Raw genomic sequence first — 21,701 nt, forward strand, 5'->3', positions numbered from 1 at the left:
ACCATATTTCCTCTTTGCTCCTACTCTCTCTCCCCGCTTTACTTCTGATAGATTGCCCTGAATTTCATCCAGAATTTTCAGCCCTACCTTAACCACTTGATAACATGTGAAAAAGAACAAAAAGGCTCCTAACACTAAAAAAAGTTCAAGGCCAAACATACTTTGTAAAGCTATTTCCCACTTTACTTCTGATAGACTGTCTTGAATTTCGTTAGAAAGTTCAAGACCAGACTTACCTTGTAAAGCTGTACTCACTGGTACCCCTGTTCCCCAGCTGAAGAGTTCTGAATTCATGCAGTTGAATCCTTCTCAACAGTCTGTTTTACGGGAACACTTCATTACCGTGACCCGCAGTTCTGGTTCCGGAATGAAGAATCTTCCTTGCGCCGGTGATGGTTAACTCCCGTCCCGAGTTTTCTTGTCCCGGGTTTTTTCGTCCCGTGTTCTTTCTTCCCGGATTTCGGCACCAACTCTTACACGCGTTCACGACCGGCCAGGAAGAACACAGCAAACCAGAATCTTCTGCGGTAAAACTTTATTGCTTACATCTTCAGGAGCAAGAGTGCAAGCCCCCCAAAAGCAAAAGTGAAACCCCGTCCCTCTTAAGGAGAGTTATCCTTCGCCTAGGTCGTATCACTCCCTGATTGGCTGCAGCCCATGGCCGAGTTGTCGTCACGGGGAAGGCAGAGCACATGGGGTGGAGAACTACCCTTGGCACATGCGCAGATTATTTGTTTACCACTTAGAACACAGCTGTCAGCGCCATCTTGTAACGGCGAATGTGGGGGCGGCTTCCCACACACAACTGTGTCCAGTAATGCTTGAGTGAATGGGGCTGAAGGGCCATATTGCACAACAGCCGCCTTTAACTCTTTTATCAACTTGAAATCCAAGGTCTGGTAATGTCTGGCCCTAGTATCTTGCTGATCAACTACCTCGACCACAGGAAAGGCTAGCGTATTAGACATATTCTGTCCTTTCCCACGAGCCTGACTCACAACCTTTTCTAGCGGCACCTGGTGAACTACAGAAGAGTTACTCTTCTCCGCTTCTGACATCTTTTTTAGTTTCCGAAGCTCATTAGTCAGCCTCTGAAGCTTAATCTCAAACTCTAACTCGCTTAGTCGTGTATCCCTATGCCTGGCACCTCCCGAAGTGGGGACTACAGGTGGAGCGGGAGATTCACAAGAGGACCAATTCTCATTAAGGTAATGGGAAGCTCCTCTATCTGAGTGATTTTTGTTAAAAATCAGTTTCTCATCCGAGTTTCCACATTTATCAATTTTTGAGTTAAGAAGATCTTTTTCTGAGGAGGCCCTCTCTGACAGGCACTCCTCCTGAGATACCACAAGCTCCGCCTGGGGGCAACTTAGCCCTGGGGAAGTGGCATCTTTTATTGCATCATTTACAAGCGCCCAGAGGCCTAGGGTAAAATTATCTGCCTGAGTGATTTTTAAGGCCTCACCAACTTTCTCCCAGGTTCCACAATCTACTGTTTCTTCTTCCTTGAACCATGGGCAACAGCTATCTATCTTACCTAAAAAATTTTTTTACTAATTGTACTTCAAGCCTTACTCCTCTGGCCTGAAACAACTCCTGAAAACTATGGGCAACCGCCTGATCCATGACTTTAAACCCTTTCTTCTTCCACCTAAGCAGCTTTCTAAAAAGCTGCGGCCAACCTGCCTGCTTCCGTTTCTAGTTCCGATTAACACGCTGCTGACCCAAGCAGAACCAGCGTTGGGTTAGCACTGATTCAAGCTTAATTTGTATCCTACCGCATCCTCAGCAACACTTTACAAAACTGAAATTTTAAGCTAGCGCTAGCATGTGTACCTGTCCGTTGCTCCGATGTCCGATACGAAGATCCTTTCCTGTGGAGCTCCACAGCAGCAGCGTTTCTCTTAGCATCTCTCTGCCATTCTTCAGGTCCCAGTTCTGGCACCAAAATGTTGCGGCCGCCAGCAGCTCGCAACATGAACGGTTCGACTGAGAAGGCCACTCGAGCTGTAAGAGAGGAATCTAGACGGGGGCGAAAGAAGAAACGGAGCTAAGACAAATTCATTCTGATCAAAGCTCAAATTTTATTGTTGCGACACTAGTTATAAAGGAAGGGGGAGGGAACCCGACTCCCGCCGAATAATCTCTGGTCCAGTAGAAAGGTGCACGTGTGTGGCTCCGCAGGTTCTAGCAGTGGGCGTGGCAGAACGAATGAGCAGGAAGCTCCACCCCTGAGCAAGCAGGTTTCAGGCTGGGGGAGGGGAGACTACACTTTATAAACTATGAATTTGAACTTTATTAAAACAGCATCTGGCTAGATCTGCAAAGGTGCTCTCTTAGCTAAAGGGAATATCCCCTGGAGGCAAATCTCCAGAGCTTCCCTAGGCACCATTGGCAAGACAAAGGAAAGCCACACAAACTGAGCAGAAGCTGCTCTGAGCTTAGTTCCTCTTACCATGAGGACAGATATTAGGTATTACTAAGTTTCTCTTGCAACATTAGATTATAACTATAACTTTGGAAAGCAAAACCCAATTTCAAAACAATTTATCATTTATAGAATTAGTATTAGAAGTATTACTATCATTACGAAGTTTGGCTGCCAATTTATACCTATGAATAAATGCTTCATTAAAGAGACATTGCTTTAAATCTTATCTTAATCTTACTTTCTATGATAAGAATCACATTAAATATTATCTCAGTTAAAAGTATCCTAGGAGGCTCAGTTTTTTTGGCCTGTTACACCACTTGTTTGAAAAGACTCCTGAGTTGCCAATTTAAGGCTAACCCTCCGTTACCAATGTAACAATTATTTAATCCTAACCAATACCTTATGAACTGATTGGGAAGACACGCAGAGCACATTACCAATAATAATAATAATAAAAACAAACAAATGAAGCAGCTACACTAGCTCTTTTCTAAATTTTCACATAGCTCTAAACACATACACAAAACACACAAAGCAGAAACCAACAGCTCCAGACACGTGCAACTCTTACTTGTCCTCCACGAGCAGGCAAAAGAATTAGAAGGGTAAGTTTCCATTTCATAAGCAAAACTTGGTCCCTCTTGACTGATCTCTGGAGACCACCAGTCGTCCCTGGCCCTCCCCGCTCCCCAGGTCTTCCTAGCACATCTGCTGACCACAGCCCGAAGGGACAGCTGCAAATACCATGCACGCGTTTCAGAAAACCCCATTGTCTATAAACACCAGAGAAACCAAAATCAGGCGGATCTAAACTCAGACTGTGCCATGTTTCAGAGACACGAGATGAAACACAGACAACAAACCAACACAAGAGCGTGTTCGTTTCCGGAAACATAAGATAGACACTTAGAATGAAGACACCGGCCGGCACACACACAGGAGGGGAGTCCCCAATTTTCTCTCTGTCCCTGGGAGAGTTTCAAAATCCACGTTCTCCCGCCTGATTTTTTTTTTCAGACATATATCATGAATGCTAGAGAAAACATAAGCATTTAAATAAAGAAGCAAGAAAATTTTGGGTTGAAAAGCACAATTTAGGTGTTTCTGCAGGGGAGCAAAGCCCCCGGTGTAGCTTTGGCTGGCTTCGCTGGATGGGGGAGGACCATGCCACCATATGGTTACCTTGTCGTCTAGCAGACAGGTTACCTTATTTTCCCCTTTGTTTTTTCTTGGAAAGTAGAAGATGAAAATTTAACATTGAAGAAAAGATAAGCATAGAGGGTTGAGTTCAAAGGCTTTTTAGCCAGGGCAGCAGTAGCCTGTTAACCAATATGAGAGCAGGAATCTTGTCTTCTGGCCTGCAAAGACTTCAGGGAACCTCGCACCAGCCAGCATAGGAAACAGAGTTCATAACAAGCACTGTTATCTGAGGAGGCAGAGGTTAGAGCAGGTGCTGTCTAGCTGGGCAAAGTACTGACAGTCCTTTGAATAGACACAGATCAGAGAGCAAGGGGAAGGGGCAGCAGAGTCTGGGAAACTTTCTGCCCCAGGGGAAACCTGTGAGGGTTAGCAATTGAGAGAGGCAGGGAAGAAGCTGGACACAAACACTGTGTGTGTGGGGGCGCTTAGGGAGGGAGAGAGAGAAAAAAAGCCTAATTTTTGAACTAGTACACTCACTGTCTTGGGCAGTTTGGAGTCTCTGTGTGCAGAGCGCTTCTTTAGCTGGTACCATCTTGAGTGGGTACCATCTTGAGTGGGTGTGGGGGAAAGAGGGGAGTGGGAGAGAACCCGTGTCCCGCCAGAGTTCTGGTGTTCTTGGCGGGCAAATGCGGGAGGACTGCGCATGCTTTCTACGCTGCCCCAGGTGGGCATCTGGCTGTATTAAGCCACTGACCCCACACGGCGGTTGGTGGACAAGGGGCAGCCTCTGGCATCCCACGCTGGATATGGTGGAAAGGCTGAGAACAGAATTAGGGACCCTGGGGCAGCACTCGGTCCCAGAGATGAAGGGAGGAGATGGCAGGGGGAAAGGGAGAGGAGGAAGCACAGGATGGTTCCCAAGCAGGTGAGAGTCCTTGGTCAGGTCAGTGGCTGGAGCACAGGATAGCCTTCTGGCGGGAGGTTAGATGTGGCTCTTTGGAGATTGTTTAAGCACGGCAGGCCTTGATCAGAGACAGTCTATGGTTTTAGAGCTTTATTGTAGAAAGGCAGGGAGAAGGAGAGAAGGTAGAGACTGGCCATGGCCATGTGGAGAGAGTGGGGAAGGGAAAGAGAAGGAGGGCTAGAGAGTAAGAAAGGTGAGGGCTTAAAAAGAGAGGAGTGGCTTGTGGGGAGGAGCACACCTGCTATAGTCAGGTAACTGTGGGGAGGAGCATTCCTGGATATAGTCAGGTATCTGTGGGGATGGAGTCTAGCCAGAATGCCAGAAGCTTGGGACATTGTCTGCATGACTGATAGCCACAGGATTATGCTCAGGCACCTGATTCTGGGAACATGGCTCGCCTTTCCATCACTTGTAAATTACTCTATTGGGTCACCAGAGCAAGCCCCATTCAACCAAAATAGGCTGCCTATCACCGTCCCACAAGATATTTACTGTGTTTCCCATCTTTAAGTATCAAAAGGTTATATATCTCTCTTTATGTCAATGAATTACCTGGTCCGGAGCCCTTAATACCTTTATCTCCATGGTTCTTTATGCATAGGAAGGGGCTGATTATAGAAAGACCCACGTGGTTGTCTGTGTCCCTGGTTTGGGTTGCAGCTGGCAGGGTGTGCTTCTGTGCTGATTTCAGGCAATCCTCAGCATAAACAAGCAGTAGGAAATCCAGTCTGGTTGTCCTAGAAACAAGGGTGGGGGAGGCAAAGTCTGGGAGCAGGATACAGAGTAGTGAACACAGAAAGGCTCTCTTGGGCATAGATTCCCCTATTAGTTCACTGTGTCTGCCCAAAACTACCTCGCAGGCAGTTGTGTTCCCTATGGCTCCAGGCTGAGGTGCTGCCCAATACGTTGGGCGCCATTTTGTTGCTGTAAATCTCTTCATCCCAAATATGTCCTGGCAATGAAAACACAACACGATTAATATGAATACATGCTGTGTGCCTAGATTGGTTAGATCTACCACTACACTACCATCTTCCACATCTATGAGACCCCTTAGAACTTATGGTTTCTCCAGGCTTTGTGCTTCTGTTCCTGCTTTTCTTCTCTACGTTCCCCCTCTCTCAGACCTCCTTCCCACCTCCACCTTCCCTCTCTCTGGCCAATCATCAGCTTTCCTTTATTTTACAACTTAAGGTGGGAAGAAGGTTTACATGAAATCACCTGAGTGCTGACTCATTCCTTGTTCACAGCCCCTCACTGGAGAATGGAACTGACATCAAATATAATTAGTCCCAGGGCTATCCACAACAATGAAGCACTGATTGCAATATAATTAACTGTTAAAAGACACTGAACATTCTCCTGAGGATTTACCCTGATTTCTGAGACAGAAAGTCACTCTAAGCTGTTTCCCAGCTGAGGGAGCCTCTCTCTCTACAGGTACAGGGCACTTCCTGCATGCCAGCCCCATGCTCTGGTACTCTGCAAGATCATCGTGAATTTTAAAAAGATAATAGTCTCAAACAGTCTGATGATATATCTGATAGAATTTTTTAAGACTGCCTAGCTTAGTCTTACTGCTGTCAGTGTATATTAGGTATTGTACACATTATAAAGAAAATTATGTCTCACTATTTTGTCAAAGAAAAATAGATAATTTGGGTCAAAATTATACATAGATTACAATCACTTTTCTAATCAAAACAAAGTAACTGCTGAGGTTAGCAAAGATGAGTAGTTCTTGCCACATTGCCTTGTACTGTTTTGTGAACTATGTTATTAAAAATCCTGAGCATAACAAGTCAGCTCATGACAATAGGCATTTGGCCAATAAGAATTTAATTCCACACCAGTGAAACTTCAGAGGCTAGTGTTTAGAGATTGTGTAGTGTTTGCAGAAACTATAAAATTTTAGTTTATTCTAAAAGATGACTAGACAAATTCCACTGTGAGATCCTGGCTTTACTTATATAGTGAAAGGATAGTGTTCAGTATGGAAGCTTTCAATTCGTGGCAGACTCATGATCTACACAGAGAATCTTTCAAAAGCTACAGTTAAGGAGCCACCTAGCCTTTCAGCAATACTAGTCTGATTGAGGTCTTCTGGTCCATTTGCTTGATACTCATGCTTTATACCTGGAAATTTCTTGTTGATGGTGTCCTTCGAGCCTGCATAGACCATTTTACTTTTCAGAGGTGCTTGTTCTGGAGCCCACAAGAAGAACATCAGCTCTTCTTTTCTGTACACCTTGGTTTCAAAGCTGGTGTCATACAAAGTGTAGCAACAATCTTCTTAAGGGAGCAATCTTTCTGGCAAAATGCTTGAAAGGAGGATAAGTTATGGTAACAGGAACATCTGCCACCAAGATCTCTTTGCCTTCTTCAACGACTGTACACTTTTTGTCTGCAATGAGGCAGAAAATGATAGCCTTTCTTTTCTTGATTTCTTCTGGTGTGGAACATTTCTGAACTTTAATGTAGAAAATGTGGCATACTTCATCCTCAACTTGAACTCCTGAGGCCATGTTTGCTGCAGTGGACTTCAGGAGGAGAGCTAGGAGCCTGGTAGCAAAGTCTGTGCACCTTCCTCCTCGGCGTAGTAAAAGCAGGAGAGCAAACGCAGGGCGGACACTGCAGCTTGGCTGCTTGAGCTTATTAAGTGCGGGCATGAGTTCCAGCAGACTATAGCTGCCCTCGCCCAGTGCTCCACCTGCCATTGCTATGCAACAGGTCGGCCTCCCCAAGACAAGCCCCACCTGGGAGGCCCAGTAGTCTACAGACTACTGGAAAACCTCGCTCCAGTTAGGGGGAGTGCATGGGCTCCCTGCCCAGAGGAGCATGGGGTTGCTTCTCTCCAGTCTGCTTTATATCATTCTAGTTACATCCAAAAAAGCCATGGTCAGTTCTTAAATCAGGGATGAAGAAATCAAGCAAAGTAGTAAGCAAAGAGATCACACAAGGCAGTAATCAAGCAACGCAGTCAGCAAAGCCCCATCCATGGTCACTGTTTCTAATATTCTCTGTTTGTTTGTTTTGGAGACATGGTTCCTGTGTGTAGTCCTGGCTGTCCTGGAACTCTCTCTGTAGACCAGGCTGGACTCAAACTCAGAAATTCGCCTGCCTCTGCCTCCCGGGTGCTGGGATTAAAGGGCTGTGCCACCATGTACTGATGTTTCTAATATTCTTATCTGAGGCTACTTCCTTGTCCAAGCCCAGTGACAAGTGTCAAATTCCTAGAAGTGGCACCAAAAGCTCTCCACACGTGATGAATGGAAAGAGTGCAACCTGGGGACAGTGGTGGTGAAGGAATCCCTGAGCGAGACTCAGACAGCAAGGATTGTGGGGAATACCTCGGAAATAGGCAATCTAGTGTAGAAGAGCAGATTGGGGGTGTTCACCTAGTAATTGTGCTAAAGCTGATTAAGAAAATCAATAGGACTGTGGATTATTGGGGTGCTGGCTGGGTTAAACCATAACTAGTTATTAAATCTCTAACAACAATAAATACCAAAATCCTGCAAGGATTTAGCACTTTGCAGTACAGAATTGGCCATTGAAAATACAGAAATAGATCTTAATACAGTTTGAGAAAAATTACCCCAATAGGTCCCAAGTAGCAGAAGGGAAGTTGGGAGCCCAGGGTGTCCCCCCAAAGGGGGAAAGTAGGCTCGTTGTGATGTGTTGGGCCATAGGTGGCAGCAGCAGGGATACAGCCCTCTTCGTCCCTTGGACCTGAGAAAGGATTTGTTGTTCTTGTTTTATAAAGTCTTTTTTACTGTAAGGTGTCAAATTCTGGACATCAAATATAATCATAATGCGTATGAGTTCGAGGGTGATTTGTATATGTCCCCCATGATGCCTTCTGCCCATCGCAGGGGTCCTCAATGTTGATGTTTATTTGGGAGTTGGTAACGCAAGGATACCAGTCTCCTAGTGGTGAGGAAGTGTAAGCTTCGAAGACTGGAGTCATTGCAATGCTTCCCATGTGTTTATGGTGTCCTTGTGCCATGGCATCCTCTATTTCCTTTTGACCCATTGTATATGGCAAGCCTCGGAAGTTTGGTCATAGGTTAAGCATAAGGTGGTTTTGTTAAAATATCTTCCTGCTGTAGAGCAAAAAGTAGGGACAACAATGGAGAACAAGTCCTGGCATCAGCTTGGCTGACAGTCCTCCTGACCTGTAACTTCACTTTGGACACTGCTCTGACAGTGTGCTTGGTTATCTAAGGAGAGGTTGTGGGGTTGGAAGGATGTAAAACAGGCACAGGCTCACACACTAAATTATTAGTGAAGTTTTGTATAGATAAACCCAGTCGATACTTTATCTTCTGTCAGCTCAGTTCTCACCTCCATTCCTCTAACCTCAGTCCCTCAGTTCTGACTCTTCTCTTGTCCTCAGCCCTTAAACATCATTCAGAATACATGATCACATGTTAAATACATGATCACATGTTAAAAAGTTCATCACAAGTTCACACAAAGAATCAAAACATAAATTGAAATAGAAGTTTACAACAGGGAATGTTTACATGCATATCCATTAGGAGAAATTATCTGGCTAAACATCCATCATGTGACTCAGCTCCACAGGTTCACTGAAGCTTTAAAACCATAACTAAGTTATTAGTGAAGTTTTGTATAGATAAACCCAGTTAGTATTTTATCTTCTGTCCTTGCACCTATAATAAATGGTTAGTTGCCTTTTAATGACCTTTGGTTAATTGTTTTACAACCTTTTGAAATGTGCTCTGAGTAGGAGAAAGTCTGGTTACCATCTAAGAGCAATTTACAATTTACTGGTGACACATGAGAGAGTGACTAAGCTCTCATTGCAGCTTTGACTATCAGAAAAGGACTTAATAGAAGACACATTAAAAAAGAGCTTAATAATCACAGATACAATTTTAGGAATTCTTATAGGATCATCATTAAGACTTAAGTCATCTATTTGTCACTATAGCATCACTACAAGACAGTACATCTTCATGGATCTGCAGAGATCTACTTCAAAGGGGGTGTGCTTTTACTTAGTGGTTGTTATATATGTTTAATAATAACAAGAAAAGCATATTAATAGCAGGAATTTTTCCTAAAATTAGTCCCTCACTGCCTTGCTTAATGAGGGCTTACGTGTTGCAAATTATATAGTAATTCAAGGCAGGCCACTTCAGGATTATCACCTGCGAGTTATTAGCTTGTCCCATTATGGCTCCTGACAAAGGATCATGTACTGAAAACCAAGAACTAAACCCACATCTTGGACTATCACCTGAAAGCAAGCATACCCACAATTTATCATTGTCCCAATGTTCTTGTGGACATCCTTTCAGAGGCATAGTTTCTTTTGATCTTACAAAAGTTTCATTATAACTAAAATACCCCAAAATCATTATTTAAAGCTCCCACATTAATCTTCTATGATGTGGGGGTGGGGAGCTTGGGGAGGTGAGGGGAGGGCGCCTATCTGGAACCCATCTATCTGGAGCATCAGAAAGAAAAGTTCTATAACTAATGGGAAGGCAGCCCATGGGGGGGGGGTGTTCCCTTTAAAGTAACACTGATTGGGGCAGAGTCTGACGTTCCCTCATACTTAATGACAGGGGAAGTCAAATGGGAGGAAAAGTCAGTGAGCGCCCCTAGCAGCTCAGTCTTATTAGTCCTGACCCTGATGACCCTTATTAGTCCCCAGCCCATGGGATGAAGAAGAGGATGGGGAACAAAGGCCCAAAAACGAGGTCGCAAAGACACAGTATAGCTGTTGCATGGCAGCCACAGCAAGCATACATAGCAAGAAGCGTGTTCTCTGCTGAGGGTGGTTTCTCGGGATCAGAGACCATTTGTTGTACTCTCTGGGTGAGCTTGTCCCCAAGTTGGTGGGTCTGTCCCTGTGGTGGATGATAACAGTGTCTGCCTGACTCTTTCCCAACTGGAAGTCCTGCCGTCTAATCCTGCCTCAGCTGGGTGAAGTTGACCTGCCAGTCATCTCCTGACTGGTGTCCTCAGAACTGGTGCAAAGGCTGTTGTGTGGAAGGCTTTCCTGCACGTCAGTATGGGCATGCATCTGGCAGGAATAGGAATCCTTAGGGTATGTGTCTGGAGTCTGGCAAGGTCTCGTAGGTCTCCAAGAATCTGTATAGAGCCTCTAGGCTAATATACAAGGTGTGGTGCATGTAAGAGATAATTGAGGCTCAAATGCTTAATGGCCGCAAGTGCACTTATAAAGTCGGGGGGGGGGGGCATTCCCACCAATTCATCCTTGGAGCCTGGAACCTGCAGGATAGGGTGTAGTCTCTGGAATAGCTGGGGGGGGGGGGTTGGGCTCTCAGCTGGTAGCAGTATCTTGAAGAGGAACAGCGGCAGTGGCTGAACAATAGAGTGATCTAGAGAGGAAGGCTCCACCCTAGGTAATCTCCTTAGTGGTAGCAAGGTCAGGTTCTGGCTAAGTCAGCTTCAGGCTGAGGGAAGGTTACAATTTCCTCCATATTATTAATATTAAAAAAACAAGCTGGACTGAGGCACAAAATTTATTTATGCTCCATGGTCCTGCCTGGGACTTATGGTGGCTGGTGGCTACGCCTGTCTTAGGAAATCTTAGATCTTCCTGAACCATCCAATTCCATCTTGGAGACTACGTGCAGCTAGTTTGTGTTATATTTCCACAAACTGCTGCAGTCAGGATGAACGGTGTGGCTGACCTGCTTGAGAAACAAGGGTGGGACAGTGAAAAGCAACAGTATAAAAGCTTATTTGGAGAAGTCCAGGTACTCCATTCAGTTGCAAATTAGCAATGAACAGGCTTAGACTTAGAGCTCCTAAGGTGTGGGGGAGGTGGCTTTGAAAATTGCAGAAAGGCTGCAGCTTCCCTGGGAGTGGAGGCTGTGCTCCAATTTAACTTTTCGGCTAAAGAGGATTTTAGCCATAATCAAGGTTAGAGTCATACTTACTAGAAGATTCAGGATCTTTGTCCAGTTGATGAACTAATCTTTCAGGCAGCCATAGTGCTCCATCTTCTTTTTGTGAAAAAACACAGACTGAGCCCCTTCCCCAGATTAGGACCGGGTCTGGACCCTTCCATTCGTTAGTTAATGGGTCTTGCCACTTTACCATGGCATAAGAACTAGAAATAACTGGATGCCAGTGGCGATCGGCTGCAGACTGACTTTTAACATCAATTTGCAAAAAATTTAGAACAAATAAAGCAAAAGCAAGATGTGCCTTTGGTGACCTTGGGGGATATAACTGCCCCTGTTTTGTTTTTAAAAGGCAATTTTTTAAAGTGCGATGAGCACGTTCAACTATTCCTTGTACTCTGGGGTTATAAGGAATTCCAGTTTTATGTTTGATGCCAAATTCTTTACAAAATGAAGTAAAATTTTGCTAGAATAGGATGACCAGTTATCTGACTTAATAAGTTTAGGCAATCCCATTTGGCAGGTACGGTGGCACCAGGACTACACATGAAGTTTGGGGTTTTAAAGATGCAGCCAAGAGCTATGTTAGAGGTTTATAAAGGCAAAAAACACAAGGTTACATTTTTGGGGGTGGTTAAGGGAAAATAGATCTTTGTGTGAGCAGGACTTAGCTTTTGCAACATATTTTGTAGATTTCCCACTTATCTTAAGCAAGCTAGCATTTTTGTACAGAAGTAGACCTTGCTTCAGAAGTAGAACTGAAAGACCCACAACGTGAGGACTCCCCCACGTTCTGACTCAGGAGAGGCGGCACCCCAAATCACCCACAAGAAACGGTCTTGCTGCAAACTGCAAGAGGATTTTTATTCAAGAGCGCTCTCGGGCCCACGGTCATACACCACGCAGGGTTAGAGGACGGTGGCACCCCAGTAGCTGGGTAAGGGGGTATTTAAAGGAAGAAACCACAACTCAAGGAAGTGGGGAGGGCGTTGTTGGAAAATACCAAAGATACCAGTTAAGAGTCCCAAGTAAGTGCAAAGTCACAAGAGTCACAAGGAATACCTGGTAATTGTGCAGGTTATCTCTCAAGACAGTTTCTAAGAGCCCCTAACAATAGCACATTTGCATAGCAGGTTCTAGCAACAGTCAGGGTGACTTTCTTTGAATGAACACTCCTAGAACCCAGGAAGGGGGTGGGTGGAGGAATGTCACTATCTGTTTTATGATTAGCATACCTTGGTGCATTGAGTCACAGAGGTCACATTCCCAAGCCTGGGCCTAAAGGCCTAGAATTTTTTTTTTTTTATGTTATACTTTCAGAACAGCAGAGGCATGTAAAATTTTCCAAGACTCTAGGTTCTTTAAAGAATAGCCCAAGTGTTCCGGGAAGGCGTCCATCTCGGGTAACTTAGCTGACAGTACATTTCCACAACCTCTAGAGGCTTACCAGTGGAGGACAAGTTTTGCTCTTATTAAGTAATTTCAAGACTTTAAACATAATGTTAACCATCACAAAATGAAGTGTACAGATAGCTGGACCGTGTACCCTATAGAAAGATAACATAACTGTAATCAGTTATTTGTCACATCAAACTCTGAGAGAAGTCCTTAAAGTCATAGTCATCTTTTCAAACATGTGAATTTGATAACAGTATCTGGCCTCCTGCTTTGGGTAAGGTGGCTGGCTGGAGAAATACTCTTCCAGAAAGAGAGAGTGTTTTGTAGCTGGGAAATACAGCATTTAGATTTGGCCTCAGCTTTTAAGAAGATAGGCATGTTCATCTGGGCCTGGGATCTTGAGTCATAAGAGTTTTTAATCACTGTTCCCACCTCGTTTAAGTTGTTGATCTCTTCGTCTGAGTTTGGGAATTTGCATGAACAAACACCTGGATTTCTTTTAGGTTTTCTAACCTGTAACCTGACAGTGTAGATTTTTAAAGCATTCACTTAGAATATTCTGAAATCATGTTTAGTATAAGTTTTACCTGTTTACTTGAATTTGCTGATTTGGGCATAAAGTCCAAGATTTCCTCCTCACCCTAAGTTCCAAAAATAACTCTGAAATTCAAAATATATATTTATAAATTCTTGACCAATTAGCCTTGGCTGGTTCCCTGGTAGCTTATAAGTTGATAACCCATTTATTCTAATCTAAGTTCTGTCATGTGGCTGGTTACCTGGTCCTTAGCTTCATGAGACGATACTCATCTTCTGCAGGACAACTCTCCCACCAGGCTCTCTCCCAGAATCCTTACTGCATAGTGGGTGTCCACCTTTTATTTCTTGCCTCAGCTGCAGACCAATCAGCTTTAATTGACAGGTGTTGCATCCATAATCTCTTTATATTTAGGTCACCTCATTGTTGTTGTATCAAGGTTCTGTTGTTAACCAGATTTTAGAATCATTGAGTCTTCATAGAATTTCGTTTCTGTGTCATTAACTTCCCAGTTCTTATTTTTACTATTTCTTGACATCAACAAGGCAATATGGTTTTAGTTTGGTTTGTTCTTGTTATTCCAAATTATTGATATGTATCAGCAAGTCACTTATTTGTGTTCTTGCCTTTTTATTTTTTAATGTAGGATGTGCAGAGTCATACAGGAATAGGAAATTTCAGTAGGGACAATTTTGCACTGGGAGCTGATGCTGTGATCTGATCTGTGCCCTCTACAGACACCTGAGGTTGAAGGGGTTTTTTGTTTGGTTGGTTCTTTTTTGAAGGGTTTTTTGTTTTGGTTTGGTTTGGTTTGGTTTGGTTTGGTTTGGTTTTTTGGTTTGGTTTGGTTTGGTTTGGTTTGGTTTGGTTTGGTTTGGTTTGGTTTGGTTTGGTTTGGTTTTTTGAGACAGGGTTTCTCTGTGTAGCCCTGGCTGTCCTGGAACTCACTAACCCTAACTCTGTAGACCAGGTTGGCCTAGAACTCAGAAATCTCCCTGCCTCTGCCTCCCGAGTGCTGGGATTAAGGCATGCACCACCACTGCCCAGCAGAAGGTGGTTCTTGAACCACTCAGACATAATCTGTTCCTACTCAGTCATGTGTATGAAGATATTTTTGAGTCATTTTTACTCCTTCCTAAATGATTTGATGGCTGCCAGGGCCTCTCCTACTCCTTTCGCTAACTTTTCAATTTGGCTGGGTATAGTAGCTGGGTATAGCAGGGCATTCAACTTTTCTAGGTATAACAGGGTAGCCTTGCTGGTTGTCAAGTCACTTAACTTCATGCACTTATGGTCTACCATTCTTTGCTTTTCTGACAATTAGATTTGCCAAGGTTATTCTGTATGCCCACAACACATTAGATGGTAGCAGCCAGTTAATAAAGAAATAATTCATGAAGAACTTTAGTTGGAAGAGTAGAGAAAAAATACCTTAGCAGGTCAAATGGTGCTATAAAGGCCTGTTCTGGTCACTTGGTTGTAGCTCCCTTCACCCCAACACCAGGTCCTTTTTCTTCACCCTGGGCAAAAAAACACATCCACCATTCCATACACTAAGATAAAAGCACAGACTGTGGGTCCCAACAAGGAAGGAAGGAAGGATTTTTTCACTTTGTATTTTGACATCTTTGACTACCATGTGTCCAGCAAAGGTTCTTCTTGGTCCTGTCTGGGTTTCTAAATGCTTGAGCTTGTATGTAAAGTTTTCATTATTCTGTCCTGCTGGGGCTGCTTCATTGAACAAGAGGGCTTCCAACATAGATAAGGGCACCCAGTAAATAATTGTTGGTCCTTTGGACATTCTTGTGAGAAGTGAGGAGAAAAAGGAGAAAAGAACTTTTTAGAATATTTTTTATTCATTGACAATTTCATATACCTATACAGTTTATCTTGATTATATCCAACCCAACTTGAAACATGTTGTGTATGTGTTTATATATGTGTGTATGTAAGTAACCTGTTCTGTTCAGTTAGTGCTGCATGTGCATGGGTCTGGGAGAATGAAAACGTACTATAAAGCTGATATCTCAAGTCAGTGTAAAATGAGTCAAGATGTCAGGACAGGCTACTTCTACAAAAGTTAGATTTAGCCTCAAATCATATATGAGGGTAAATTACATACATATTAAAGATTGTGGCTAATTGTGACAAAAATCATAAGGGCATCATACTAGAATTTCATGTTTAATAACATAATTGAGAATAACACTCCCCCGCCCCATATAAATCCTGAAATCAGAAACAAAAAAGCAAAACTTAAGGAAGGCAATTTAAAGTCTAGAAAGCCCAGGGTAGACACTTAGAACCTGAAACAGTGTATATCCTAAGTACACAGTGGTCTCTCACAAGTCAGTGAAGCAGAGACAGAGATAGAAGCCAAATACCAAATATCAAGGCAACCAGCAGATACGGGAGGGGCATTGGTGGGTGTGCGCCAGGGCTTTGTGTACCTGTCATCCTCAGAGGAGACTGGCTGGTTCTCACTGAGCCTTTCCTTTATTGGCCAATGTATGCGTGTACTCATGTATGTACTTATGTATGTATGTAACCTGTTGAGTTCAATTAGTGCTTCCGATGCTCACAACATGCAAACCCTTATCAAATTGTAAACTTCATATTTGTGTATGGCAGTTACACTTTTTTTAAAACGTCTTTTGAGTAGTTTTCTCTGCACTCTAGAAAGTGAATCAGAAAACAGGGTTTAAATATCTTATATGCAAAGTTTTCATGTTTCTATTTGTGTGTTTAGTTGTATCGAGCTCTGGTGATTATAACCAGCTTGTGTATTGCAGTACATTGCTGTGTATCTGCTGCTCTGTGTGAGGCCCTCAGTGCCTGGCACATGGCCTTACTTGGGATGGAATATATAGCGTCAATAAACTCTTTCCTCTCAGCTTTGTGTCAGTAAAGTTCTTGGGCTTAAGTATCAGTTGATTCCTGATCCGTGGTTCTGAAGAAAACAGAATGTGTTTCTAGCAAATTCTAACCTGTGGACTTACCACCATTCTTGTCCACTTGTAGTTTAGGAAGGGGTGAGTGATGAGCCTTCCTAGCCAGAAGTGCAGAAAGACTGTAGTGCGTGTCAAGGCAGCATGTCTCGGAGGTCATGAATACTCTGATTAGGTATGAGAGTTGAGAGAGAGGGAAGGAGGGAGGGAGACACAGAGAGACTGAGCACACAAGAAAGAGCAAAGCATCACTGTGGCCCTCCACACATTACTTTGACTCATGTACTATGGCAGAGTACATTTCCATGTTGTTGGATAAACACTTTAACATTTAACTCACCATACCTTGGGGTCATGAGTGCCTAGGTCCTATGCCATGAGTACTGCCTCTGACACTCTCTAGACCCCATTCCAGCCCAGCCACTTCATTATTTTGGGGACTATCTCCCTAGTCATCACAAGAAATTAATGGATTGCTGCACATCAGTTCTGTGCTCAGGAATTCCCCTTTGTCTGGTTGCATGTCAGTGGTGATAATCAAACTTGAGTCACAGTGGGAAACCTTGTGAGCACCGCACAGGATCAGTGGCCATCCTGAAGAGGCACGATGCAGCTCCCTGGGAGCGCATTCTAACCACTACACCAAGTAAGTCACAGAGCTTACCATCATCTTCCATGTAACAAATGGAGACTTTGGAGACAGGAGGTCACTGACTCCCCTGACCACACACAGCCAGTGAGCAGCAGAGCCAGCAGATACAGTCGTGAGAAGCAACATGTCCTGGAGACAGCAAAGTAAGCATCCAAGGACAAGGTGACCCTTTTCCTGGTGCCACTGACATATTTTAAATGTTGGTTTTGTTTTTCTGGTTTTGATAGAAGGTCTCTTAGTGTGACCCAGGCTGGCATCACACTTTCTGCATAGCCTGGTTGACCTCAGGTCAGCAATAAGGACCCTGCCCTGCCCTGGCCTGAGTCTGGGGTTGCAGGCATGAACCACTGTGCCTAGCCCGTTTTTCACTGCACGGCAGTTGGCAGCATCCTGCTGTGTTATGCACTGTGTAAGAAGAATGGGCAGGGAAGAGTAATCTGAGCCTTGATTATTGAGAAGTATAGGAAGTTCATTTCATCCATCAGTTAGCTTCCTTGACTAAGGAGCTGCTCACGAATCTCATCAATTTAGGGCCGTGCTTCTAGAGTAGTGGTGGGAAGGAACATTCACATTTAATGGAATATTCACATGAATTATGAAGCACAGAGTCCTTGTAATGAGGCTTCCGCGGAAGGCACTGCTACTCCTGTTTAACACGGGAGGAGGCCAGAGCTCAGACAAGTTGGGTAGTTTTCCCCCAACTCACACAGTAAGCTGGTATAATATGACCACGACTGACCATCACAGGCACTTTACTAGGATTTAAAGTACAGGATCAAAGATGACGCCAATAAGAGGGTCTCCTCCGAACTTTACAGTACTTTGTCCCAAGTATGTAAATGTGGAAGAAAGGCTCAGAAGCTGCCTGTCTGTCACAGTGGGTTACAAAATAGTCAAAGGCACAAAGACCAATCTTCCTTCTCATAGGAGAAAGGAAGAAGACAGGTGTCACATTCTCTGCAGGATAAACTGGTGTTTGAATGCACAGCTAAGAAAGGGTTGTCAGTGTTCAGTATATACGTCTTAGGGATTGAGACCCAGAACTCTTAAGTGCGCCTGTGAGTGAGGTCAGCATGTTCAGGACGGGTGACCTAGAAGAGCATAGACATTCCTGGGAGGGAGCTTTGATACTTTAGAAAAACATACAGCACCCAATGTTGTTAAAAAGAGGTTAAGCCATTTGGTGATAAAAAGTGTACTGGAATTTCTTGAGGCCCTCAGTCAGGTAAATGCTCATACAAGTGGTCTAACCCTCTTCTTGGTTCTAGTATCTACTTTGTGGCTTCCAGACGGCCCCTCCTTCCTCATCTCCGTCAGGGTCTTCAGCTCCTGAAGCATTGAAGTGGGCTGTCTATCAAAGGTTTCTCTAATACTCGAGTGTCACTGTTTTGATTTTCAGGTATTCATTCAGGGCCTCCTCACCTGGGGAGAGAAGTGGAACGGGTAGAATAGGCACAAAGAGGAAGCTCAGTGGCCTATGCCAGTGCTGTTCGGGTTCACCCGGATCATCCCAGGGCCTTGCTGACTTGCATGTGGGAAGGCCCAGATAGCAGCCATCCCTAACTATCCTCTCCCAGTGCAGATGTTTGGGGACCATAGACCATGATGAACAGTAAGGGCTTAGATAGTCTACCGGGCCCTCTCAGGGTTGGTATGTTGGATGACAAGCTTCAGTGCCAAGCCTTCATCCTGTTTCCCTGCTGGATGAATTAATTCTCCCTGTGTTTCCATTTTCCAGTTCTGCGCTCAGGGTGCTGCTATCTGCTGAGTGACAGTAAACCAAGCAGTGTGGATTACAGGGAAGAAAGCTTGGGGGCATTTCCCTTTCAACTCACTGCAGAGAGAAAGGAAGTGCAGCTTACATTGCTGGTTAGAGACACAAGACCATGGGATAGGCTTAGAGCCAAGCACCACAGGGAAGCTAATGGATGTGGTGGACATTACGCTGCCAAACGTGTCCCCTCGTTAGGGTAACCAAGACAGAATTCCGAACTCTCGTTCCTCGCCCGCTCCAGAGCAATCAGATCAAATGTCTGTGTCCTTTAAGTACCTAGGTAACTGTTATATGAGAGAGAGCCAAGATTGAGACTACACTCATCTAAGGAGGTAGCAAAGGGACTGTCAGGCCAACCGTAAGTGTCTTCTAGTAAAACAAGCCTTTGCCTGTCAGTTAAACTGTCTGGGAACAAGCAGAAATAGTTGCTTCCCACTGTGTTTTAGACCCAGGGATGGGAATAAACGCTTCTTAATCCCTGTAAATACACTTGTCAAAAATCACTAGGAAAGAGAATCTAATATCCTAAATGAGACAGATTTGCAGGTAACTTCCAACAAATCAAATGTTTTCTATTCCAGAGTCATTTGAGACTCACGTAGCCCAGGCTGGCCTCATGTTTGCTGTTTGGCCAGAGTCTCGATTCTTAAGCGCTGGATTACAGGGGTGGGCCACATCTTACCTGTGTTTTTACACGCACTATTTTAAATCAGTGGAAGACTATATAGAGTAGGAGGCGAGCTCCGCAGTTGGTGTGCCTGGCTTTGACTTCTCTGCCAGTGCCTGTCTGTGTGAATCAGGGCAGTTGACCCAGCCATTCTGAGCTGTGATTTCCTGACCTGAATAAATGAGTTCCTAAGACCTGCCTGCTGCATGCACTTGTGCACAGCAGGTTCAGTACTAGGAGTAGGGCCTAGCACAGCTTCAGTATCCAAAGTGGGCTTGAGGTATTAGCGTGACGGCTGACATTGAGGTATGTTGGTGTTGTACATATCTGATCTGAGAAGCCCCACAGAACCTTCCTACCTCAGTGACTCTGCAAGACTCAGCTCAGAGACAGGGCCAAGTCCTGAAGCTACTTACATCCCCAAACTGTTGCATTGGTTTTACCGAGTCCCACAGAGCTAAACCAACTTCATTCTAAAAGCCATATTTGAAAAAACCAAACACATTTTAGCTAAAAGATTTTACCTGTGAGATGGCTGAGTGGGTAAAGGCACTCTCATGCAAGCCCCATGACCTGAGTTTAATCTCATGTGGGTGACAGGAAAGAACAGACTCGGAAAATTGTCCCCTAAGCACCACATGTGTACTATGGCGCACTTACCCATGCACAACAAATACTTGATGCTGTCTTAATAGGTAGTCAATGGTTTTTAAGTTTTTCACCGTCCTTTGTTAACTGCTGTGTAGGAGATGCCTTTTGTGAGACTATGTGCTCTTGAGTGAATAACATGGATGCACAGGAGCAAAATAAACCACACATACCTAAGTCTTTTCCAAAGCCAGATTGCTTCATTCCACCAAATGGGGCTGCCACGTCTGTCTTGTTGTAGGTGTTAATGAAAACCGTTCCCGCCTCTAGCTTGTCACTCACATACATGGCTTTGTTGATGTCTCTTGTGAAGACCCCTGAGGCCAAGCCATATTCAGTGTTATTTGCTCTCTGCAACACCCCATCGATGTCCCTGTAAGATGTTTCCAGAAACAGAAGACACCATTAAAAGTACAGAAAAACAAAATTACTTTGTTTGAAGGTTTCCTGCACGTTAAAACAGCAAAACTTCTCTGGCACCCACTGAGACTTTCTAAGTTAAAGACTACAGGCCTGCACTGAAAGCTGCAGGAATACTATAATATAAAAGATTCCCACTCTTCACACATGGCCTCTGGTGCCTTTCAATGTGAGCAGCCTCATGTTGTTTAGTCTTTGAGGATAGTTGGTGAGTTTCCTCTCCCTGGTTTTCAGAGCATGTCTTCTGTGTACACCCCTTTCTTCATATCTCTGCAGGATCAAGGCTCTCCAGCAATCCCCTGAACCCTCTCCAGATCCCACCTGTCAGTCTGTCACCTTAGTCTTTGAGACAGGGTCTCTCTTTGAAGCCGGAACTCACCAGTCTGGATTGGCTAGCCAGCAAGCCAGATGATGCTCCTCCTGCCTTGCCTCCCCACCCTTGAGTTTACAGCTGCATCACGCCACCACACCTAGCATTTGTAGGTGCCAAGGATCTGCCCTCAGGACTTCATGTTTGCACAGCAAACATTGTACGCACTGAGCCATCTCCCCGACCCCCAGATGCTCCTAATTATTCAAGTCGTTGACGTATTCTTAGGGTGGAGCATGTTCATTGATCACATATATGCTTTATGTACAGCACAAGGCAGAGGCAGGGACATTAACTAGCTGAAACTCAAGTTACACCATATGCCTAAGGAACACACCCATTTTGGAATTTAGAAATGACCATGATAGGCCCAAAGGATTCCTCCTTGGCAAGGTACATGTGATCTTCCACGCCTGTGAACACAGTGGGTTCCATGAAGAAGCCTGTGAGGAAAAACAAAAGCATCAATTACAGGCAAAAAATAGATCTTTATCATCCGCACACGTTTGGTTCCTCCAGGTTCTTCCAGCCCTACCCACAAGAAGAGAGCGGCGTTTCTATTTGATGGTGGCCTTCCTGGCTGCCTATTTTTTCATTGGCTTTACTACGAAAACTTAAAACATGCAAAAGTAGAGAATGTACTTAGTAAAATAAATATTCCTGAGTTAACATCTTGGACTTGGTATATCCTCCTCTGACATGACTTCAAACAAGACTCAGACTTGAGTTCGCCCTCCCAAGCATTTTAGAACAAGTGAGCCAAAAGAAAAGGCATTCTAAAACCAACCACAGGAGCGATGACCTCTCACTGACACATGCCCTCGGTTGTTTGAGAAT

General features: G+C 44.3%; 1 protein-coding gene and 1 pseudogene across 2 annotated transcripts in view; both read right to left on the reverse strand.

The window, feature by feature from the left end:
- Positions 5,846 to 7,376, reverse strand: Gm8270 (predicted gene 8270; annotated as a pseudogene).
- Aldh1l2 (aldehyde dehydrogenase 1 family, member L2) overlaps positions 15,220 to 21,701 on the reverse strand; it is a 46,700-nt gene continuing 40,218 nt past the window's right edge. Inside the window, exons 21-23 of one of the 2 annotated variants that reach the window (NM_153543.2) lie at positions 21,202 to 21,307; positions 20,248 to 20,447; positions 15,220 to 18,407 (exon numbers count right to left, since the gene is read on the reverse strand). In NM_153543.2, coding sequence (NP_705771.2) covers positions 18,352 to 18,407; positions 20,248 to 20,447; positions 21,202 to 21,307 — 362 coding nt within the window. In that variant the 3' untranslated portion in view covers positions 15,220 to 18,351. The remainder of the gene's footprint in view (positions 18,408 to 20,247; positions 20,448 to 21,201; positions 21,308 to 21,701) is intronic. The other variant, XM_011243403.3, reaches the window with a different exon arrangement.

Source organism: Mus musculus, chromosome 10 (genome assembly GCF_000001635.26).
Source record: "Mus musculus strain C57BL/6J chromosome 10, GRCm38.p6 C57BL/6J".
NCBI classification, from domain to species: Eukaryota; Metazoa; Chordata; class Mammalia; order Rodentia; family Muridae; genus Mus; species Mus musculus.